General features: G+C 41.7%; 2 protein-coding genes and 1 long non-coding RNA gene across 5 annotated transcripts in view; 2 read left to right on the forward strand and 1 right to left on the reverse strand.

Moving 5' to 3' along the window:
* Positions 1-592: 592 nt before the first annotated feature.
* Positions 593-17181, reverse strand: SRP54 (signal recognition particle 54). 3 transcript variants are annotated; one of them, XM_080978591.1, is made up of 16 exons: positions 17046-17181; positions 11294-11403; positions 10875-10966; positions 9519-9603; positions 7707-7811; positions 6815-6881; positions 6673-6730; positions 5626-5776; positions 4332-4480; positions 3770-3870; positions 3548-3634; positions 3327-3400; positions 3060-3168; positions 2651-2821; positions 1799-1894; positions 593-1047 (listed from the first exon to the last, which is right to left on the reverse strand). In XM_080978591.1, exons 2-16 carry the CDS (start codon positions 11369-11371, stop codon positions 956-958), a joined length of 1515 nt encoding a protein of 504 aa, XP_080834717.1. In that variant the 5' UTR covers positions 11372-11403; positions 17046-17181; the 3' UTR covers positions 593-955. The 3 variants fall into 3 exon arrangements, with proteins under 3 accessions (XP_080834717.1, XP_080834716.1, XP_080834718.1); XM_080978590.1 differs by lacking the exon at positions 17046-17181 and adding an exon at positions 15470-15723; XM_080978592.1 differs by lacking the exon at positions 17046-17181 and adding an exon at positions 13938-14007.
* On the forward strand, positions 1019-2292 carry LOC308462648. Its single transcript, XR_013979246.1, has 2 exons — positions 1019-1108; positions 2144-2292. It is a non-coding gene; the product is annotated as an uncharacterized lncRNA (long non-coding RNA).
* Positions 17182-17285: 104 nt separating the features above from the next.
* LOC308462006 (uncharacterized protein) overlaps positions 17286-22577 on the forward strand; it is a 30257-nt gene continuing 24965 nt past the window's right edge. Inside the window, exon 1 of the mRNA XM_080979229.1 lies at positions 17286-17416. Within this exon, the coding sequence (XP_080835355.1) occupies positions 17293-17416 (124 nt within the window). The 5' untranslated portion in view covers positions 17286-17292. The remainder of the gene's footprint in view (positions 17417-22577) is intronic.

Below are 22577 nucleotides of genomic sequence, written 5' to 3' on the forward strand. Positions count from 1 at the left end.
CCCCTGCTGCCAGCCCCTGCCGCTCACAAGACTCAGGTATGCAGCCACTGGGGCTTGTCCAGTGCTGTGGAGAAGGGAGGAGAGAGTCCGGGGGGGGGGGGGGGAATGGCTTACCTGAGTAGAATGTGTCCTTTTATTTAAAATGCATCTCTGGGTTATTTGTGGGGCCCGCCTGGTGCTCCTGCATGGAATACGTCCTTTTATTCAAAATGCATCTCTGGGTTATTTGTGAGGCCTGATAAAAATTGTTCTTCATTTTAAATATTGTATTGTTTTTCCTGGTTTTTTTGTGCAATACAAATACTATATGTGCAGTGTGCATAGGAATTCATTATTACTTTTTTCAAAATATAGTCCAGCCCCCAAGGTGTGAGGGACAGTGAACCGGCCCCCTGCTGAAAAAGTTTGAGGACCCCTGGTCTAAAAGCACAGAATCTCTCCATTGAGAAATCTTTGTCCAAAGTAAATATTTCAATCAAGAAAAGCCATCCAAGAACACTTCAGTGCACTCTGATGTTAACACTGGCAATACTTCCCTTACAAGAAGTTTATTTCTGAAGCCCAGTGCAAAGTCACAAAGAAACCCCAACTCTTAAATTTACAACCACTTTATTTTACAGTATATTTGTGACATATTGGTATTAACCAAAGTTCTGAATTGTTTACAAATATAACGGCTGCCATGAGGCAATTAAAAAGTTCCTCTAAATATTAAATTTGTACATGATTTGATTTTTAACTTAATTCTCCATGTAACATCAAAATTAAAACAGAAAAGAACCAATTTAAGCAAAAATATAACCACTTTCTAGAAATAAATCTAGAAACTCTCAGATTGAAGTTTCAAAAGCATCACTTGTTGCATTAACATTCTCCTTCACTGTAAAAAAAGGAGATCTCATTCTTTTAGTGATGTTCCAGCAAATGGTTAATCAAGTCAGTTTATTAAGGCTTTTTACATGTTATTGAATCCCATCATGCCTTTCATATTTCCAGCAGCACCTTGTTGAAACTGCCGCATCATTGACTGCAGTCCTGCCATGCCACCTGGAATAAAAGAGAAATATTAAATATGGACACTTCAACATTACAGTTTGGAAGAAGCCTAGTAAGATGGAACATTTATATAAGAACCGGTCAACTGGAATCCAAAGAGTTGCACAATTAGTTCAGTGTGTGTAATGTAACTTTTGGCTAGCATTTAACCAACAGAAGCCCTTTGTATCATATTGCAAACAGGCAACTTTTCATAGCATGCTGTGATATGTATTGCTCTTCAAAGACAAAAAAGAATGAAGATTCCACAGGGAATACAGCATGGAAGGGATAGCTTAGAACAGAACAAAATGTATTAAGCATAGGTGTGTGCTAATGCTGGTAGCACAAGCTCTCATTTAACAGTTGCTAAATGAGCTCTATTAAAAATTGATGGAAGGCAATAGCTGTCTACTTCTGCTCCAATTTGTTTTAAGAGGAAAAATTCAGTTTCAAACTGTTTGAACCCCACAATATGTCCTTAGCACTGATATCTGGCACCAATATGCTACTGATAGATATTTTCCAACATTCCTTCTGCAGAGAAACTGAAATTTGGCAATAACAATCGAACTGTCCTTTAAATTTTGAAACATAACCACATAACCATAGGCCTGAAAGTACTTTAGAATTCTTATCAAGACAGTTGCATTCCAAGGCAAGGCAAATATGAGAATTAAAATAGAGTTGTTAAATTACATGGTGTACCTATTTTGTTAGCCTCCTACAGTAAGCGGGGGGGGGGGGGGGAGATAAAAATTACCCATATGATGAAGAACTCTGGGATCCATCATCTTTGCCATCTGTTGGTTCAATTTTGCCATCTGGGATGGATTTACGTTCTTTGACATATCACCTCCTTAAAGGGGTGGAAAAACAGGAGGAGGGGAGAGGGAAACGACAAACCCATCAGAAACATTACATGGTGTTTATTCTCTTAGTGTGCTGGCAGTTGTGTATTTTAGAGAAGTGCACAAGAAAAGTCAGTAATCTCACTATTGCTAGAAATCATGCTTATTCACTCTAGAGAACTGGCTTGACTGTCTGGCATTGTACAGCACTGTTAAAACTTATTTGATTGTCTATAGATTGCTCCTTTCCCCCACAGTTTGGAACACTTTTAAGCAAAGACCATTGAGCCTCCACAGCATGGAAAAATATGACATTTGAATCCAATACCACATCAGTGAACTGCCCTGTGATCTTCGGCTGCAGGTTGGTATACAAATTTATTAAACAAAACAATGAATCATAGTCTCATTAGAAAAGTCTGCTTTCTTTTCAGAGATACAATCAAGACCTATTATCTCTACCACAAGTTTCAGCTTCATCGCTTAAACAGGGTCAAACACAATTCTCTGGAGTGATTCCAAGGGAAGTAGAAAAATACTGTTTGTGACTTTTACAGGACATGTCTATGAAAATGATGTTTTAAATCCAAATTTACATACAGCTTCGCTACATGGTGATGCTCATGTAATCTATTTTTAACATGGGAATTCATAAGAACAAAACATTATTTGTTTTTACAATTGGTCCAGAATTGGGGCTTCTAAAGTTATGCAACTGACTAAATTGGAGAACATGAAAGCCATGCAACTGTAATTATTCTCACCTTTGAAAAGTCCTTTTATGCCTCCCATCTTTTTCACCATTTGTGCAAATTTTGTGTACTGTGTCAGGAGTTCTTGAACATCTCTAGTTGAAACACCAGAACCTCTTGCTACTCTTTGGATTCTTCCTGGTTGTTTACTGAAAACTTTGGCCCCATCTGTACTATCAAGTTCTACATTAGAGAAGCCATGGGAAAATAAACAATTTATTGTACACTGTTAAAATGCTGATGAGTCAATTACAGGTTTTTTAGAAGGGCAACCACTCAAAATTCTATACTAATAGTTTGGTATTTTAGTTTTATAAACAGTAAAGATTAGGTATAATTCATTTAGGCTTTTATTCAGACAATGTAGTAAGTACACTTCAACACATCGGTCACTCAGTTGCTCAAATGTGGGAAACTTTACCTTGATCATTCATACTGTCCATTATTGTCATCAGTTTCTTTAGCCTTGCCATTGATTCCTGTTCGTTGCCTTTACTCATAAAATCTGTTCCGAAACCTGGGATCATACCCTACAACAGTTAAAAGTAAATATTAAATGCCATTTTCTAATATATGTAGCATTTGAGTTCAGACTGAATTTTAATGTTTTAGCGCAGAATTTTCTGAACTCAGGAGAAAAAAGAATCTTATCAGAATGCAAAAGAGAACAAGTTTCAGCCATAGTTACCAAGATTTGACTGAAGGGTCCCATTTTCATGATGTTTTGGAACTGTTCATACATATCTCTTAAAGTAAATTGACCTGAAGTGCAAAAGAAGTGGGAGTCAACGATAAATAGTTACATTTAAAAAAATTAGGTTGCTACACTCAATCATTCCAAAATACACTTATGAGTAGGTGTTTTGAGTTGTTACACAGCGTATTAGTAATACTTTTGGCACAGCTTACCATGTTTTAATTTCTCTATGAGTGCCTCATTGTCATCCAATTTCAATTCATTTACTTTATCTATCAGTCCTTCAATATCTCCCATACCTGTAATACAAAAAGGCATCTTCAGGAGCTAAAATAAAAACCGTATGAGATTTTTAAATAATCTGAACACACTGAAGAATATATTTTTAAAGAGGTTTTTTTTTTTTTTTGGTCCTATCAGCAATTAATACATACCAAGAAGCTTGCTGATGAAGGGTTGTGTTTTAAAAGGTTCAAAGTCATCTATATGTTCTCCAGTACCAATAAAAATGATTGGACTTTTAGTGGCAGCCACTCTGCAATGAAGGACAAAGTCAACTATAAGTCAATTCAACACAGAGCATTCTAGTGTGCAAGATGGATTTTAAATAAAATTTATCATTCTGAATTTGAAAAACGTCATTAAAAATTGTGAGCCAAATCACAGTGGATACAGCATAAACCTACTTAAATTTATTTATGCTTAAAGAATAGGTAAAGTAGCCTCATCACAATACTTAAGTCACTGGATTCTGCTGCTTGAAAAATGGATTCCACATTATTAGAGATAGTTTAGCATAGAGCCAAACATTCACGCCCCAATGTAACAAGAGGTGGCAATTACTCTTAATTTCCCCTTGAGGGAAAATAAGGTTCTTCAAAATAATATTACCAAAGCAAAGGATTAGCATTACTTTCTGAACAGTTTTACTGTACTCAGCTATTTACAGTCACTGCAGTGCTACTTAGTTCCATAATTAAGTGAAAATATACTTACGCACTGAGTGCCCCACCTCCCTTTGCATGGCCATCCAGTTTTGTTACAATGACAGAAGCAACATCAACTTTATCTTTGAAAGCCTTTGCTTGAGCTTCACAGGCTTGACCAATAGAGGCATCCATCACATAAACAATATTGTCTGGTTGCTGTAAGTATTTACACAAGTAAGAGCAAATAATTAATTTCTCTCTTTCCAACTGCTTTTATATCAGCAAGTACAAAGAAAACACGCAGGAAAGTGTTTTACCATTTTTGCATGTTATCAAAGGAGAAGACAAATCATTTGCAGTACTACACAATGCTAATAATTACTTATAACCAATAATTATTGTGATCTTAATTTTAATATGGAGGCCCAGTTTAACATTTCCTAAAATTTTGAACTTTTAAAAGTTGGAAGGTTTACAGTGCCCTCAAAAGCTAGTTCAGCATGACTAATAGGATTATTTTGCCATTAAAATCATGCATCTGCAACATATACCAGACGTATCGGTAATAGTCTGCATAAATATAGCCCAGCATCAGTCTATTTAGCTCTGTATTAGATCTGGATCATCAAAAAGAGACCAAGTTGAGGGACTTCATTTTATGACTCCTTCAATTATTATTATTACTATTATTTATTAAATTTGCATACTGTCCTATATCCGGCCTCAGGGCGGTTCACAGGATAAAGTCAAAATATAAAAACACAAAAGATTTAACCAAAATAAAAACAAAAACAACCCAATAACCACCCCCCAACACATTTTAAAAGGGTATAGGATAACCAATCAACCAAAGGCCTGGTTAAAGAGAAACATTTTTGCCTGGCACCTAAAGGTATATAATGAAGGTGCCAGGCGAACCTCCCTGGGGAGAGCATTCTACAGATGGCGAACCACTGCAGAAAAGGCCCATTCTCGTATCACCACCCTCTGGACCTCTCGTGGAGAAGGCCCATGAAGAAGGGCCTCAGAAACTGATGTCAAGGTCCAGGTAGGTTCGTATGGAAAGAGGCAGTCCTTGAAATATTGTGGTCCTGGCCACTTAAAAGCTTTATAGCTCAAAACCAGCACTTTGAGTTGGGCCCTTCAAAACAGTCCCTGGCCCAAAAAGCAAAAATTGTTCATGATGATTTGCCCTATGTTATGAACAGACCCAAAATTTGCAATCCTGTGTACACTTACTAAAGAGTAAGCCCCACTGAATCTAGGGATTCATTTTGATAAGGCAGTACGTACTTCAGGATTTCAGCATGACTAATTTTAGCACGGTTGTCAAAACTAAAGCTATTGTGTACAATACTTACTATGGCATTGGCAACTTGTAACATTTCTTCAAAGAGTGAGTCTTCCTGCTTGTGACGACCACTTGTGTCGACAATTATTATTTCAAAGTTTTCATTCTTAAATTTTTCAACACCTTCTGATGCAATGATCACAGGATCCATTTCTGTGTAACTGTTCCAACAGGAACACACATGCTTCAGTTACATGGACAATGTTACCAAGCAGATTTCAACGAGATGGTTCTCTGACAGGAAACACCCTTATCACTGCGTGCAATTAAGGGGAGGGGGAAGAGTTCCTCCTTCCTATAGTCAGCAGGTGTCCCAGCAGCCACAGTGCAAGTATGTAGTTGTCAAGCAGACAGCATAAACTGTTGCTATCAGCAGCCTGCTTGCATGGTGCTGACACAGCCCAACACTTAGTAAGGAAGGGCTTCCTTGGCCCTTCACTGCCTCACTGAAGCAGCTCACTGCTTCCACACGTGAACTGCTTCACCAACCACTGCTATTCTAGACTATTTGCTATGGCACTAAGAGTCTGCAAATTTTCTGTGCACAATCAAATGTTTTCAAACTCATTTCCAAAGCAAGTTATTGACTGGTTTACAATTCCCGCCCCAACACACAAATGCACACACACGTTAAATTTCAGCCTGTAACAGTAGAGGAAAAGGAACGAGCACACTGGGTGCACTATGAGTGCCAGTGCAATGAACGCAGGCTTGGAAACAAAGTTAGGCTAAGGTCCTGTTACTGAAACCCCAACTGACTTCCTTCTGGATGTAAGACATTGATTCCAAGTTACTAAGCTTCGCTCACAGCCATGAGAAGTACTTTAAAAATCAGAAAGAGTGAAATAGTTAAATTCTAGCTTTACATATATATATAAAAATGCCCTCCAGATGTTGTGGCCATCAGCCTCAGCCAACATAGCCAAGGGTCAGGGGTGATGGGAGTTTGAAACAACTTCATCTTGGGGGCAGCACATTGACTAATATTGTTCTTCAAATATCATTTCAGAATCTGATAACATAATTTTTGCAACAGATCTTAGTTAAAGATACATACCTGCCGTAGAATGGAATTCTTGCTTTTGTTGCGTTCTGTTTTAACTGGTCAAAAGCACCTGTAGAATTCAGACAGTATTTGTTAGCCATGTAGAATATGCACATCTAGTGAAAATGAAATCGCTGGGGGGAAAGTATTTTACCTGCTCTGTAAGTATCTGCACATATCAAGCATGTCTTCCAGCCTTTCCTCTGGTAGTAGTATGCCAACTGTTAATAAAAAATCCAAAGATGTAATGATGGTGTCAAGTTTAGTATTAAGAACTCTCAAGAACATTACATCATGTTTTCATTAGTTTTCAGTGCCCAATAGGAAGACCAAAATGGGCCCTGTGGCACAAGAGCAATTAAAGCTAATCAATATGGTGCATGAGAACAGTAAGGTTCTTTCATTTCAGACTTGCTTACATTTGTAAGCTCTTAGGGCAGAACCCTAAGCTGCAGAAGATATGGGTTCTGCTGCCTTTGTATGACATTTACAGTGAAGTTTTACTGTCTTGCAGTGACAGGTGGCTTGCACTATATGCCACTATTTTCAAGTCTTGTCAAGGTATGGCTATGTACAAGATGTAGACTCTATAAAAGGACAACAAAAGTGACCTTCATTTTATGATCTCCTGCAATGATAGGATTAGATCCATCCTTGACCAGAGAGGAACACACTAACTAGATGCCACTCCAGTGCTAAGAGACCTTCTTAAATGGTAATAGTCACGCTAGTGGCTGCAAAGAGATGTTGGAAACTGATGAATGTCATGTCTTCCCCTCTTCAAGAAGAAGCTTCCACTGGATCAGCATTCCTTTTGGAAATGAAAGAAGCCTTTCTGTTCATGGACCAGAAGGTCCAGATTCAATCAAAAGTAGTTAAGCTCAAAGTCCCAGAGATCTATCTGTGGCAAATTCTTTATACAAGAAAGATTTTGCCTCGTAACACCTGAATGCACCCCTAAAATTTAGTTCAGTTTTGTTCATAGTCACAAATGTCTATCTGAAAGCAAACAGTCTATATTAAATATTATGAAGAATGCAAGTTACCTTTGAACATGATGTTGTTTTGCCACTTCCTTGCAGCCCTACAAACATTATGATATTCTGTTTTCCTTTTGTTGGTGTCCAGGCTTTTACTCCAGGATCTACGAGCTATAAAGCAAAAAGTATACATGTGTGCTACGAAGCAAAGCTTCAGAATCACAGTAACACGTAAGATTTTCAGTGTGCAGTTTTGCTTGAAGATTTAATATATTTTTCCAGCATCATGGATGCTTTCTTGGAAATCAAAGTAAAACAACGGTAAATGGTAACATTGCCCAGTTCTGTGCCACTCAAAACCCCTCCAATTACCTAGCAGTGATACAAACCAGTGCCAGTGAACAAGTTTAACAAGACCATCCTTACAGTCATTAAGACAGGGGTGGGTAAACTCTGGCCCAGCACAGGTCCCAATTTCTCCCAAAACGTCACATTCCCCACGTCACCCCTCCTGCTCCCCATATATGACATTACATGCAGAGATGGTGGAGACACAGCAGGATCAGCTGTGAGACTAACACGCCACCAATCCCTGGAGAAAACGGGCTTGAAGTCTTTGAAGCAGTGTTTCTTTGCAAGTATGGTGCACTAATGTCCCTACAATCATCACCCCACTGTGAAGTCAGGTGAACACCACATACACCTGCTTTTGCAGTACTCTCAATTGGGGTATTCTAGCTATACAATTGGTATAAAATCCAGTTATTCATTTAAACTACACCATTGCTCCTTTTGGACATCACACTTAATCACAGTTCAAGCTAATCATAGTCTGGAAGTCAACCAGCCATAATTTCAGCTCCCAAATGTGCAGGCAAGCCACTGATTAGAACCATTTGTCTTTCCTCCGCACCTGCTAAGCACTGTTGCTTCTGTGCACAATAGACTCCAGAAGCAGAGCAATTGCTGTAACTACAGTTTTGTCAATATAACCACCACACTAAAACGGAGGTAGCACAAACTTTGGTTTGGTATTAATTTGAGCCACTGTCAACTGTATAAAAGGTAGATCTCGCCAATGCTGGCTAACAAGCTACTCCACTCAACAGATTATTGCAACACATGTAACACAATGCTTAAGATTATAGCTTCTGCAGTAGAAAGAAATATGTAAAATGAGTAAGAATAAAATCTGCATTGTAGTATAAAGATGTCCCATAACCATTGTTGTTTTATGTCTGTCAGATGCAGGTGGTGGTTGCTCATGAATAACCAGGCAGGACTCCGACCTGTCTTTTACAGGTTTCATTGGTGCAAACTATTTACAGTGCAGAACCAACAAGTTCATGTCCGTCTTAGTCACTTGCAGAATCCGGGAGTGGCCTCTTCTGGCTTCTCTCCCAACATAAAAACTTAAGACACTCCAAATCTCCGCCTCCCCTCCTTGCGTTTCACCCCTGCGCAGGCTGAGCAACGGAAGTGGCGTGCCTGCCTTCCAGCAGCATCTTCGAGCCCTCTACTTGCTTGGCTGCCCCCTTCCCTCTCTGCTCCACTGGAGGTGTGGCTTTCCCCACCGCTGGAGGAGGAGCTGCTCCTCAGATGCATTGGAGGCTCTCTGTATTCCCCTGCCCCCCTCCCCTGTTCCGATGGCAGTCCCCTGACAATGTCTTAGCAAGATTGCACATACCTACAATTAGAATGGCAATGGTCACTCAATATTCATATAGAAATGTGGCAACAACCTTCATATGAGAATGTGAGGTAGAAACAAGGAATGTTTGATCAAAAAAAGAAGGAAACCTTGAGTGCTAGGCTGTATTAAAGCAAGCAACATATGGATTAGAAAAACCAAGTGTACTACTATTTAATATATTTTACCTTAACAAGTTCTTTAAAGACAGCATGTTGAATCATTTTCCTTTTATTTAGGCCAGAAGCCATTTCTTCAAGATCAATAGCAGATCTATAGTTCAAACAGAAAATAAGCAATACAAGATCAAAAGCAATACAACAGAAATGTTATGTTAAATTCAATGGGAATTGCATCCAAGAGCATGTTTAGGAGCATGGAGTTATCAAACTTACTCAAAGACCACCTCTCCCTACAATTTTCAGTAACAGCTACTCATCATGTGCCCACTCTGCAGGAGGCATGAAGAATGGCAACATAAGAACAGGCCTTCTCAGTGGTGGCTTTTACAGGGAGGCATGCCTGGTGTCATGTTTATCTATTTTTAGGCATAGGCAAAGACTTTCCTCTTTACTCATTTTCAGGCCTTTTTGACCCTTTTTTGTGGGGTGGGATCTGTAAGACCTATGCTTTATCCATATACTGTAACTGTTTTTAGATTTTCATTATTTGTGTTTGTTTGAACTGGTTTGAATGCATGTCGCTTTGTGAATAACAAATATAATAATAGAAAAACAATGTTAATGTTAATCAAGTAAAGATGGACAGATAATCAATATAGTATACTTTTGTGCAAAAACATTTGTGTATTCAGAATAGTGTTTTGCTCATCCACATATAAAACAACTAACACCTTTCATATGTCAGTCATACGTATTCCATGCACCAAGTAAATTTCATTGCAAGCAGGATTCCAGCTTGCTATTTCAGTTCGCTCTTGGCAGCTTGCCCAGAAGTACATACAGCTACTCATGTCTCCTACCCTTCCCTCCCAGCAATCAATTTGTTATAGAAGTGCTGTATCTTGCATTATTCTGAAGGTCCTGGATGTTAGGACTACTTATAACAGAGTTACTACAGGCAGAATTCAACAGGCAAACTTCTACTTGTGGAACAAGACTTCTCCCTAGCACCACCTCTGCAGCCATATACTCACATTCTAAATCTGCCCTGGAGGCTCATCACCCCCAACGCTCCCAACTCTCTGGAGCAGATTTTGAGGGTGCACTGCTGTGAGGAGAGGATGGAGAAGTATTGTTGCACAAAAGGAAGTCTGTTCCATTTGCATATGGGCAGAGTTGTATAATACCCCATATTTTTACAATGATTGTACTTTGATTTGTGTGGGGCAGATAAGCTATGTCAGAAGAGCACTTATTGAGACATCAGTTATTCCTCTGAAACTAGAAATTGAACTGATTTAAGTTGGGTATTAATTAAGTAGTATGAAGAAGTCACCCATGGCTCTCTCAAGACACAAGCAAGCAAAGATAATCACTGCAGAAAATTGTACATCTTTATGTTATCTTGGTTGGATCACTTACTTGACATTTTCTCTCAGTTGTTTCACTAACTTAATGTTGACATCAGCTTCCAGTAATGCTGTACATACTTCTTTTAACATAGCGTTTAAAACCTTGTAAGGAGAAAAGACAATTCAGAAAATGTTAACGTCCTGAATTTTGTTAATCCAGTGTTTTAAAGTAAATTACATTTGTAGTAGAAAGTTGTCGTTCAACCATTCCAACAATACAAATTAAGTCTCAGTTAATTAGTTGCCACAGCTGCCACACAGTATGTTTTAAGCAGCTCTCACGTGTTTCATGATATAGTATGTACAAATTTAACCTTATTACTTTAAGCTTGGGCCATTTTCTTCCAAAGCCAAATTTGATTGTGAAGAGATAATTCTTACCTTCTAGTTAACTATCATCATTACAACACATATGGAAATGCTACGTACCTCTTCATTGATAATTGTAGCATTGCTCAGAGAGCGCAATGCTGAGGTTATTTTTCTCCCAAGATCTGCTAAAACCATTTTGGCAACTTCAAAGAAAACTCAAATATGATCTGTAAAAGAAACATTAAAATATCAATGACATATTGTCCCTTGTGAGAACTAAACTTTCAGTATTATGAACATTAAAATATTTTTAGAAGTAGCACATGAAGATTTTTTAAAAGGTGTGGTACAAAAGAACAAAGCTAATCAACAAGGTACTGAGATAGAAACATGCTCTGAAAATTGTTCCTACTAATATATTTTGATTTTTTCATAGAGTTAACATGTTGAACAATTACAGCCATCATATTTTGCATGTTAAATTATGCAAATATTTAATGCTTCAATGTTTATATAAAATTTATAGCTGCAAAGAAAGATAAGTTCTGTTGAGTTTCCTAAGCTTCCTTTTGTCAAAAGATAAACCTTCCATAATCACCAGATCAAGAACATTTAGACTGCAAACCTATACACACTTGCAAGTCCCACTGCAAGTCCCACTGAAATCAATTAGGCTGAATTCTGAATATACATGGATGGGACTGTAGCGCACATTTGAAATGCATTTAACTTTCTCAAACATTTTCTAACTATTTTTTTTCAATGTCAACTAGTATTCTTTAAAAAACAGATTATTCTGCAAGGTTCCAAAGGCTGTGATCATATTCAAGTGGGATTTGTATCTTTCCTTTCAACAGCAGGCCCCCACCTGCACTGCATAAAGATCAGACTACTCCGAGAGCTTCCTCTATTTCAAAAGTGGTTTGCAGCATTAGGAAATGCTATTGCAGAAACATACCTAAAGCCTTTGTGGGCACACAGGAATAAATGCAGTTCTTTGGACCCCAACCTGCGTTGTGCCTCAGCTAAAAGACTATATTCATTTCTGAGAACAGGTAATGTGAGAGGAATCAAATCTTAAGAAAGGAAACAACAAAAGCTATCTAGGTTACTCTGCTTTACTAGATAAATGATGGACTATGGATACAAACTGTGAGAAAGGTAATAGCATATTTTCCTATGGGAATGAAGAATGCTTAAACAAGTTCTGGATTATGCATCAAGTATTCAAATCTACTACTGGCAAAACCCAATGTTACAGCTATATCAATTTTCAAGAGTAAAGGAATCATAAGTTAACACAACCCACAAATTAACCTGAGCAATCAAATTACTCATGCCAAAGAACGTAAGTACTTGTTGGATCAGGCCAATTCCCCATCTGGTCCAGCATCCTGTTCCCACAGTAGCCAAACAGTTGCTTGTGGAAAATCCATAAACGAGCACTCTCCCTTCCTGCAGTTTCCAGCAACTGGTATTCAGAAGCATTATTGTTTCCATCAAGGCTAGTAGCAACTGATACCCTTATATTTCATGAATTTCTCTCATTCTCCTTTAAGGCCATCCAAGTTGGTCATCACTTCCTCATGTGAGAGTAAGTTCCATAGATTAACTATGAGGCCGTAATTTCTTTTACCTGTCCTGAATCTTCCAATATTCAGCTTCCTTTAATGTCAACAAGTTCTAGTATTATCAGAGAGGCAGAAAAACTTTTTTCTATCCATTTTCTCTAGCTGATGCATCATTTTATAAACTATCATGTCACCTCTTGCCTGCCTTTTCTCTAAACCAAAAAGTCTCATGTACCGCAGCCTTTCTTCATAGGGGAGTCGCTCCATCCTCTTGTTTTTGTTTCAAAACTTTTCCAGTTCTACAATATCCATTTTGAAGTGAGGCAAGCCAAACTGTACGCAGTGTTTCAAATGTGATCACACCAAATATTTGTATATGTATAATTATGCCTGGTGTGGAATTTGCCATTTTCACAGCTGCCACACACTAGGTCAACGTCTTCATTCTGTATTACCTTAATTATCTGCATATTTTGCCACAAGTAAGTCTTGCTATATTGAGTTAAGAGTTACTCCCAATTTATTGTGTATGGAATAGTAGCCAAAGGTAAGCTTCTTTGTTTTGGACTGTCTAATTAAAGGCTAAACATCATGCTTAAAATGGCAGACATTAGCAGAGATAATGGGAAACATTTCATAACCTAAAACAAACTCATCAAATTAGGTTTACTGCAACTGCATCTTACTTTAACTGATTTCTTTTATGTATAAAAGTAGATACAAATTTGATTCAATTTTAGTTGCTTAATTTAAAATATATCACAGCAATGTCGGGGGTTTTTAACCATTTGAATTAAGCAATATTTTGGTGCGGTTTTTAAAGTCTTTTCAATAACATTTATTATGAAAAATCAAAGAAACTAGTCTATGCTAACTGTATAACCAGAAAACATAAAAACTGGCTGGGATTGGTAACCAGCCTTTGTTTACAGAGTTTTGCTAGATCAGCCAAAAACTGTGGCCTTAGTCCGGCTGTGCATTTGTGGTGCTCCAGACCCATTGGCCTCAAAACAGCCAAGGAAGCTCCTGCCATCCTCCTTTGTAGGAAAGAGTATAACAAGCTTCAGCAACCAAGGAGCCAAACCACACTTTCCTTTTAATCTTGGCACTAGGGAGGGGACAGGGAGCACAAGTTCACCAGAGAGTAGAAATGGACTCCACAAAAATGTTAAAAAACCAGTAAGACTTGCATTTCCTCAATAGTTCAGAACAGTATTTGTAAGAGTCCCTTATCACCAGTAGCAGAAATTGAAACTGAAAGGTAAAAAAATGTGCAACCTTACCTCTAGTGCAGATCATCTTAATTTGTTCAACTCATGAGGGAAACATATGGTTAAACTGGCAAAATATGTCAGTGCAGAAGGAAGCAAAGCTCCCAGTTCATCTCTACTTTTACCTCCAGGTAGCTAGTTCAGCACCTACCCACTATACCTTCTAGTGAAAAGAACCAGCAACAACCTCCATGGATCACAATAATTCTTTATGACTTAGTTCCCTGCTGACTGACACCTCCTGATACCTGCAAATGTGATATCTAATTGTGGTGTCCCACTTACACAATGGATGTCTGCTTGTGAAAATGGGACTTATTCTCCGCCCCACCTGCAGCTTGCCCCAGAGCTCACTCTCTCTCTGTGTGGAGGGAGGGCTGGATATGGAGGGAGGAAAATTCTGTTGCACCTGCTGGAACCACACTGGAGCTCCCAAAAAGGTACTAAAGATGGGGTTGTTACTTTTAGTAGGTAAGTATTAGCATACTATTGCAAACTAAAAGAGCTTAAGTGTTCCCAGAATAAAGGAGGAGACCTGGAATTATTTACAGTGCTATTTTCTTGAACTACAATCTTAAAAACACTTAGTAGAAAGTATGTTCCAACAAACTTAGAGAGGCGTAATTATAAGCAACCTCATTTACAACTGCACTACCAGTGGCTATACTTTTTATTTTCACTGTAAACAGATTGCTTTTATTATGTCTTGTGAGCTGCCTTGGAGTCACGGATGCGATAGAAAATTGAAGTGTTTTAAATAATCTACACACATACAGGATTTTTTTAGTTGAACTAGCCATTGATTTCACAGGTAACAAAAAAACTGAAACTGTAGCTCAAAAACTTTAACAGCTGATCAAATACACCGAACAACTCGGGGCCACTTCACATATAACATTTCTCAAGATGGTTTAAACCTATATAAAAGAAAAACTGCTGCATTTCACAAGTTATATATTTTTAAAAGGTCACTGGGAAGCCACTGCACACACAAATTTCCCAACTGAATACTTTTGGTTAAAAAAATGAGTATTTGTGTTGTACTTTGCACTTTCACGGAGGTTTTTTTTTAATGTGGTCCTTTGAACTATGTCGTTGTTAATCTGAATGGAGGATCAGAATCTGTTTTGAATGTAATAGCACAGCCCTACATCGCGCGGAATGAGAAATAACGAGCATATGGGATTACATACGGAGAAAAGCTTCGAGATTATACAGCAAGGCCGCCGAGGCCTTAAGCAACAACTGTCTCGCCCGATTCAGACTGAGGAATTTTGGCCTCGCCGCAAAAGCAAGTTTCACCTCACCAAGACACCACCCGGCGATCTCCTCCCAAGCCAAGCTGAAGTTTGGAGAGATCCAGGGCAACAGCTGGGCAGAACCCAGAAAGGAGCGCCAAGTTTTTATTCGCACCCAAGCGGGGCAGCCACCCGCCCCATCACAAGACTCACCCAGAACAGCAGCTTCCCCCCTCCTTTTGCCTCTAAAGCGGCGGCGGCGGCCTGGCCCGGCCCCGCGACGAGAGCCGCGCGACAGGAAGCCCTCACGAAGCCGTTAACTCAGGCCCAGCACCGGTAACGAGCACCGTCCCCTCCAGTCTCCCACAACATAACCGGGAAGAATGTCACGTCACCACTACACGCAGCTTGCGAAGTTAACAGCCTCTCACACAAAAAAGGGGGGAAACACCCCGCGCGCACTTCCGCTTCCGGGGCATTTATACGACCCCGCCCACTATGAGTCCGGGTATTGAAACCATGCGTGCGCCAGTGAGTGCAGAGGCGGAGGGAGGGTACTGCACGTCCGTAGGGCGCAGGCGGGGTTGGAGAGGTTTCCTTTCGATTCAGAGCTTTAGAGCAATTGTCCAGCAGGGGTTTTAGGCTTCTAATCTGTTTTAGTATTTTGTTTTGTTTTAAAGCAGGGTTGAAAATTTGTCTTAGTTTTACTTTTTGTCTTTGATAAACCGCTTTAAAGTTTTATTTTGTTTTTTACGATCCAGCGGTGCATGTGTTTTATGAAATAAATAAGCAGAAAGGAAATGGTATGTTGACCTCTTAAGTGTGAGAACGAAAGCGGTTTGCCCCATCAAATGTTGATGTGCGTCATCTGGCTTTAATCTTTATGAATGAACTATGAGGATTTTAATTTTATTTGCGAACCACCTATATAATGCTTAAGGGTCGCTGTTTTTTGTTTGTTTGTTTTAAATCAAGCGTCTAGCTATCAAAAAAAGCGAGTGTGAACTAACTGCAAATCGCTGTTAAACCCAATAAGGAATTGCTTGTGAATATATTATAAACGTGCTTTTGGAAAGTCGGTGCTTCTGTCAGTTCTCGGTCTAATCCTGTTCCAACACTTACGAAGCAACATTTCACCTACTTAAGTGATCTGGTTTGGCACGCTAAGCAAGTAAAGGTTAAAAATAAGCATTTACTTAAAGGAAAGGGGAGCGGGGCGGAAAACGATCATCTTGGATAGAAAACAATAAATGTATTGTGTCCAGTGGATATTTTTAAAAGGACGTACTTAAACTTGTCCTTCCTGAGTTAGCCATTTACGGATAGTAGGGCATGCCAGATACATAAACCAGTTCTTTGATATGTACCAACAACAATAGTTGGCATCCGTTTCCCTCGGGAGACGATGGAAGAGTGGCCCCCTCCCAAAACGATGAACCAAAGGACGTTTATAACTTAAGCAAGGTGACCAGATTTATTTGGGGGGGGGTGAGAAATATGGATCCTTTATTGTAAAGTTTTTTTAAACAGAGCATTATTGTTATTTCTATGAAAGGGAGTCTATTTAACGCGGTGTTGGCGTATGTTCATTTTAAGTAACTTTGTATTTTCATGCTTTTGCCACGCATGATGGGGGGGGGCGTTTCTGCTAACTGCACGTGCGAACCAGAAACCGTTGGCGTGGGGGGCGGGGACCCACTGCGCGCGTTCCTGTTGGATACCGTATCAGAAAACCTTCAGAAAGCGGGCCCTATGCCAACAAGGGGCGTTGGGCGTCACAATCACGCACCGTAAAGGGCGGGGCTCTGTTAAGCCGTGTCTGTCATAGCGCCTCGGCGTATCTCTTGTCGAGAGCGATTCCTCATTTTCTCCCAGGGCTGGTGAGCATAGCGACTTCTCCGCGCATGCGTCCACCAAGGATGGGGGGGGGTTTTACATAAATGGATTCAGCCGCCGAACGGAGACGTCAGAGCCTTTGCTGACGTTTCTTGATTCCGCCAGTCAGGATTGTGAAGGGAGGGCGGTCTTCCCGGCGCATGCGCGGTGTGTTCAGTAGGCAAAGCATGGATTTCCCTTCGGCTCGCCAGGCTGTTTTGAACGTGCTGCGGGGTGCGCGGGCTGGGGATCTGCCCCGCCTGCTTCAGTGGATGAGAACAACCAGTAAGCAACGTTTCTCCTCGGGTCTTATCAGTTTCTCCACTGCCTGTTTCTTCCTGAGCTTGCATTACAGTTTTCTTATGAGCGAGACCTGCAACAAAATGTTGCAGCATGGGGTGTTCTTCTTCAGGATATCCCTCCCCCAATTCAGTCACCCCCAATAATCGCTCAACATTCAGGGCCCACTGAGTATGCTCAGTCATCGACCAGTAGTTTGGGGCCGTCTTCCCTCCCTTGCCCAATTTAGTGTGTTACTTTGTTACTTTGTTCCACCAAGCCTAATAATAGATTGCATGTTCCCAGTCAGTACACCTCTGTAACCAGGTTGTGCAAAAGCGCAAGGGTCAGGACTGTTTCCTTCATGATCAGCTTTCTGTCGCAGGCATCTGATGGCTGGCATGAGAAGCACGATGCTGAACCTAAGGGCCATGTACTGGTTTTGGAAGCCAATGCAGACTTAAAATAGCATGTTCTTCATGTTCGGGCTGCAAAATCCTGTATTTTGAAGGCGAACCTGAAAAATTGGGGGAAGTTTCCTTTTTGATATCAAGATGCTTTCAATATGTTGAGTACAGTGGTACCTCGGGTTAAGTACTTAATTCGTTCCGGAGGTCCGTTCTTAACCTGAAACTGTTCTTAACCTGAAGCACCACTTTAGCTAATGGGGCCTCCTGCTGCTGCCGTGCCACCGGAGCATGATTTCTGTTCTCATCCTGAAGCAAAGTTCTTAACCCGAGGTAATATTTCTGGGTTAGCGGAGTCTGTAACCTGAAGCGTATGTAACCCGAGGTACCACTGTATTTAGCAATACCTGATGAATTTATAACCCTTGGGCAACTTGATCTGTTATTAACAGCCAAAAAGCAAAAATGCATTATCAATTATCTATGCATTTATTGATCATAACTGCTTATGAGTGCAAGGTATCAATGTTATACCTCTTACCAACATTGATTACCTGTGCTGAAATCACATGTCAAAACACTTCAGACTTAAGTGTGTGTTGTTTTTAAGCGAAGCACAGACTATAAACCAGGGTAAAGGAACCTGTGATCCTTCATATATTGTTGGATTACAAACCTCCTTCACCCCTGATCATTGGCCATGCTGTCTAGGATTGATGAAAACTGGAAACTTAGCCACATCTGTTCCCCATACCTGGCATAAACTGCAGAAATGTAGAAAAACTTGTCACATAATTCCTTAATATGCATTTATGAATATAACTAATAATTGAAATTACTCAGCATCAGTGCACATTTGCAGTATGGAAAGCCATTATCTGTTATTTGCTTCATCCCAATAGTGGTCGTTCTCACAATGTTGGTACTGCTGTGTTAGGTTGTTTAAACAGTCATGTTCTTTAACACATGTAAAGCTGGTAATGGGTACATTGCTTCCATCTTGAACCTGAAAACAGTTGTCCTCAAAGAACATTTGCAATACACCAGGCAGAAGAACAAGGGAGGTAGTACTTTCTTCTAGGATGAATGTCATGGCAAGAGGAAGACTTTTGGCCACAACCACTAACTAAAGAACAAGTAGTATTGGGGAATGTATCCTCCTCCCAAAAAAATGCACTGCTCCAGCTGTTGGTTTCTTTGGGAGTCTCTGGCCTTTGTTGTTGGCCAAATGAACAGGGATGTGTAGTTTCTTCGGATTACACCGGACAAGAGTGTACACAGAGACTGAACATGGAGCCTGGCACACTTCCGTTGCGAAACTCTGCAAGCTATCCGTGCCTCCTGCAAAAGTCCTCCTCAGGCCTCTTTCTCTTGCCGGTAGCAGAGCGAAACACAGCGGTGAGAAGCAAAGTGCAGCACGTGTGGAATAAATCAGAGCAGACACAAGGCAGTCCTTATCTTCCCTTGCTCTTTAATCATGTAGAATAACACCATAAATTCAGACCTGGCGAGAACTGACACATTCTCCCTCTCACATCGCGTCCGAGAGTCAGACTGAAACACACGGAGTCAAACCCCTCCCTTAAGTGTTTCTAACCACGCCTCAGGAAAGAGACGTCACCAGAACTCTTTAACTCTGTGAGTTCTGAAACCATTAACACCCCCTCTCGTCACGAATCCTGAGGGAAACTGTGAACCCCTATTTACAGACCTCTTTGAGTTCAACATACCTCCCATTGCCTTTTGCCTCCCACTGGCATCTATCCCAGGCAATTGTTGAATCCCTTCCACACTCCCAGAATCACACTGTGCGAAACCAACCCACGCACTGGTGACCTGAAACCTCTCCGGTGGAATCCCCTTTGTGGTCCGAGTTGACCGCCGGAGCACAACCTCGGGCGCTCCTCCTGACCCACTGGGGTCAGCAAGTGTGCCTCCAGCAAGCTCAGAAGACTCCCCCTCTGACTTGCTGCGTCTTCGGGCCTCTTGCACTTGGCTAACAGGAGATGAAGGCTCACTCTTGGGTTCTCTCTTAACCTGTGGAGAAACCCACCCCTGTGCTTGACCATCATCAGCAACCTGGTCTTCAGCAACAGGCTCCGCTTCTGCCTCTCCTTCCTCCCTTTCTTCCTCCCTTTCCTCCCCCTCAGAATCGGACAAGCATTCTGAGAGAAAATCAGAACCATACCTAGGCTGTGACCAACCATCCTGCTCAAAGAACTCAGCATGCTTGCTGACCAGCAGCGTGGTCTGATCACCCTCTGGGTATGCAAACTTCCACCCATTTGTTGCAGGATCATACCCACAGAAGATCATGTCCTGGTACCTAGGACCACCCTCCTTCCGTTGCGCTGTTGGTATCGGCACTGAAGCCTTGGAACCAAACGAACGGAAGAAATGCACCTGTGGCTTCCTCTTGTGCAACAGAAAATACGGTGTGTCACCTACATCGTGATTGTAGGACCTGTTAAAAACAAAGCTGGCAAACTTCCCAGCCTCACTCCAAAAGCTCTGAGGCAGCCCAGAGTCACACAGTAAAACCCTGACAACTTCAGCCAGTGCTTCACTCCTGTGCTCTGCCACGCCTCTCTCTTGAGGAGACTTTGCACCCGTCACCTGGTGACGAATTCCCTTTTCCTTGAAGAACTCCTTCAGAGCAGACCCAGTGAACTGTGACCCACGGTCGCTCCTGAACTCTTGCACCTTGGTGGAGAACCTTAGTTCTACCTCCGCAACCCAATCCTGGATGAGTTGCGCCGCCTCTCTCTGCGACCTGAGAGAAAAAGACCATAAATTCTGAGTAAAATCATCCGCTATCAATAGCAGAAACCTGGCCCCACCCAGACTCTCACACTTCATTGGTCCTGTAAGGTCTGTGTGAATCAACTCAAAAGGTTTTGTGGTTACCCTCTTTACCCCGGGAAACCTGCACCTTTTTACCTTGCTGCATGCCCTGCACACTAGGGATCCCTCACATGGCGTGATTTTACAACCTTTGGTGCAGCCTGGCAGCCTCTTAACATCTTCCAGACAAGCATGAGACATTCTCTTGTGCCATACATGAACACATGAATCATGGCTGGGAACACTAGCACACTGCGCCTGTGCTTTCCCTGCATTCCCCCCACCCTCCAGAGGTGTTTCCAGAACAAAGAGATTGTCCTTGCTCTCCACGTTGACAAGTTGCCTCCCCCCTCTGAAAATGGAACAGGTATTATTTTCAAAACAAATTTTGTATCCCTGCTTCGCCAGAGCAGAAATCGATAACAGGCAACACTTCATCCCTGGTACAATGAAGCACTCCAGCTCCGCCTGCAAAACAGAAACATAGACATTTGCTGCTTTAGATACATTTCGTTTTGTCCCGTCAGCTAATTTACAAGTCATCCCAGTCAAAACAGCTCTGCAATTCCGCAGCTCCCCAGCAGATGGCGTTATCAGGTGATGACTCGCTCCTGAATCCAACACCCACTTCACAGTTGTGTCCCTGCTGGCATTGTTGTTCAAAGTTGCCATGCCAACAAACGTCTGGCTGCACCTGTCCTTGACAGCGTCCGTAACCGCAACTTCCTGCATTGCTCTGAAGACTGGACTTATCTCAAAGTTCCCAGACAGCTCTGCAGCACGTATCTCCCTCTGCAGCAGATGGCTGGCCTTGAAGCCTTCAGCACTGTTCTGTTTCCCAGGCTTCGACTCACGACGCAAACAACTCTTGGCAGCCTTTGGAAAAAGAGGCTTCTCTGAGCTTTTACTGCTCACCGCCCCCCCACTGCTCCCAGGGCTCCCAGGACGCTTTCCTGCACCCCCAGTGATGGGTAAAGGGCCCCCAGCAGCTTGCCTCTCTCCAAGCTCCTCACGCAGACATGTTGCATCACCCACGCAGCTTTTAGACTCTGCTAAACCAGCAGCAACAGCAGCAGTGGCAACAGTCCCTTCGCCCCCCTCAGGGGTCCCACAGCCTTTCCCAGCTGTGCACCGGCTTTCCGTGCTTTCTTGCCTTTTTTCCTGACCTGATGCAGCCATCTCCCGGCCCTGGCTTCTGCCCCCAGCTTTACACGCTTCCTGGAGAGCTACCCAAGCGACCTCAGGCTTCCTTGCATCCAGAACAATAGGCCTCAAATCAGCACTCACGTTATCAGCCAAAAAAGTAAGCACACGCTCCTCAGCTTCACGTTGGCTTTCAACCGCCCCAGCTGACGTAGACATCGGCGTGACTGTTTCCCAGAGCTTGGCTCCAACTAGGGACAACTCTGCTAAATAACTCCACTCTAACCACGAGTTAAGAGTTAGTTTTGCACACGGCAGCTTAAGCTCAAAGCCGTGTTCCTGGGACTGAGCCATCTCCTCCTCCCCGGGGGCTGAGCTTAGTCACGACTCGGCAGTAGCTTCCTCCGGCCTCCGGCAGATCGGCTTCTCCTCCCAGCGAGCTCCTTCCAGCTTCAAAGACACAGCTCCAGAGCTCCAGCTGGCCCAGCAACTTTCCTGCTGGCTTCCCCCACACGTGAGACGTTCCTGCAATGCTTCAAAGCTTTGGCGAGCATCCATAACCTCTTCGGATTACACCGGACAAGAGTGTACACAGAGACTGAACATGGAGCCTGGCACACTTCCGTTGCGAAACTCTGCAAGCTATCCGTGCCTCCTGCAAAAGTCCTCCTCAGGCCTCTTTCTCTTGCCGGTAGCAGAGCGAAACACAGCGGTGAGAAGCAAAGTGCAGCACGTGTGGAATAAATCAGAGCAGACACAAGGCAGTCCTTATC

Source organism: Podarcis pityusensis (genome assembly GCF_964106645.2).
Source record: "Podarcis pityusensis genome assembly, chromosome: 1".
Lineage (NCBI taxonomy): Eukaryota > Metazoa > Chordata > Lepidosauria > Squamata > Lacertidae > Podarcis > Podarcis pityusensis.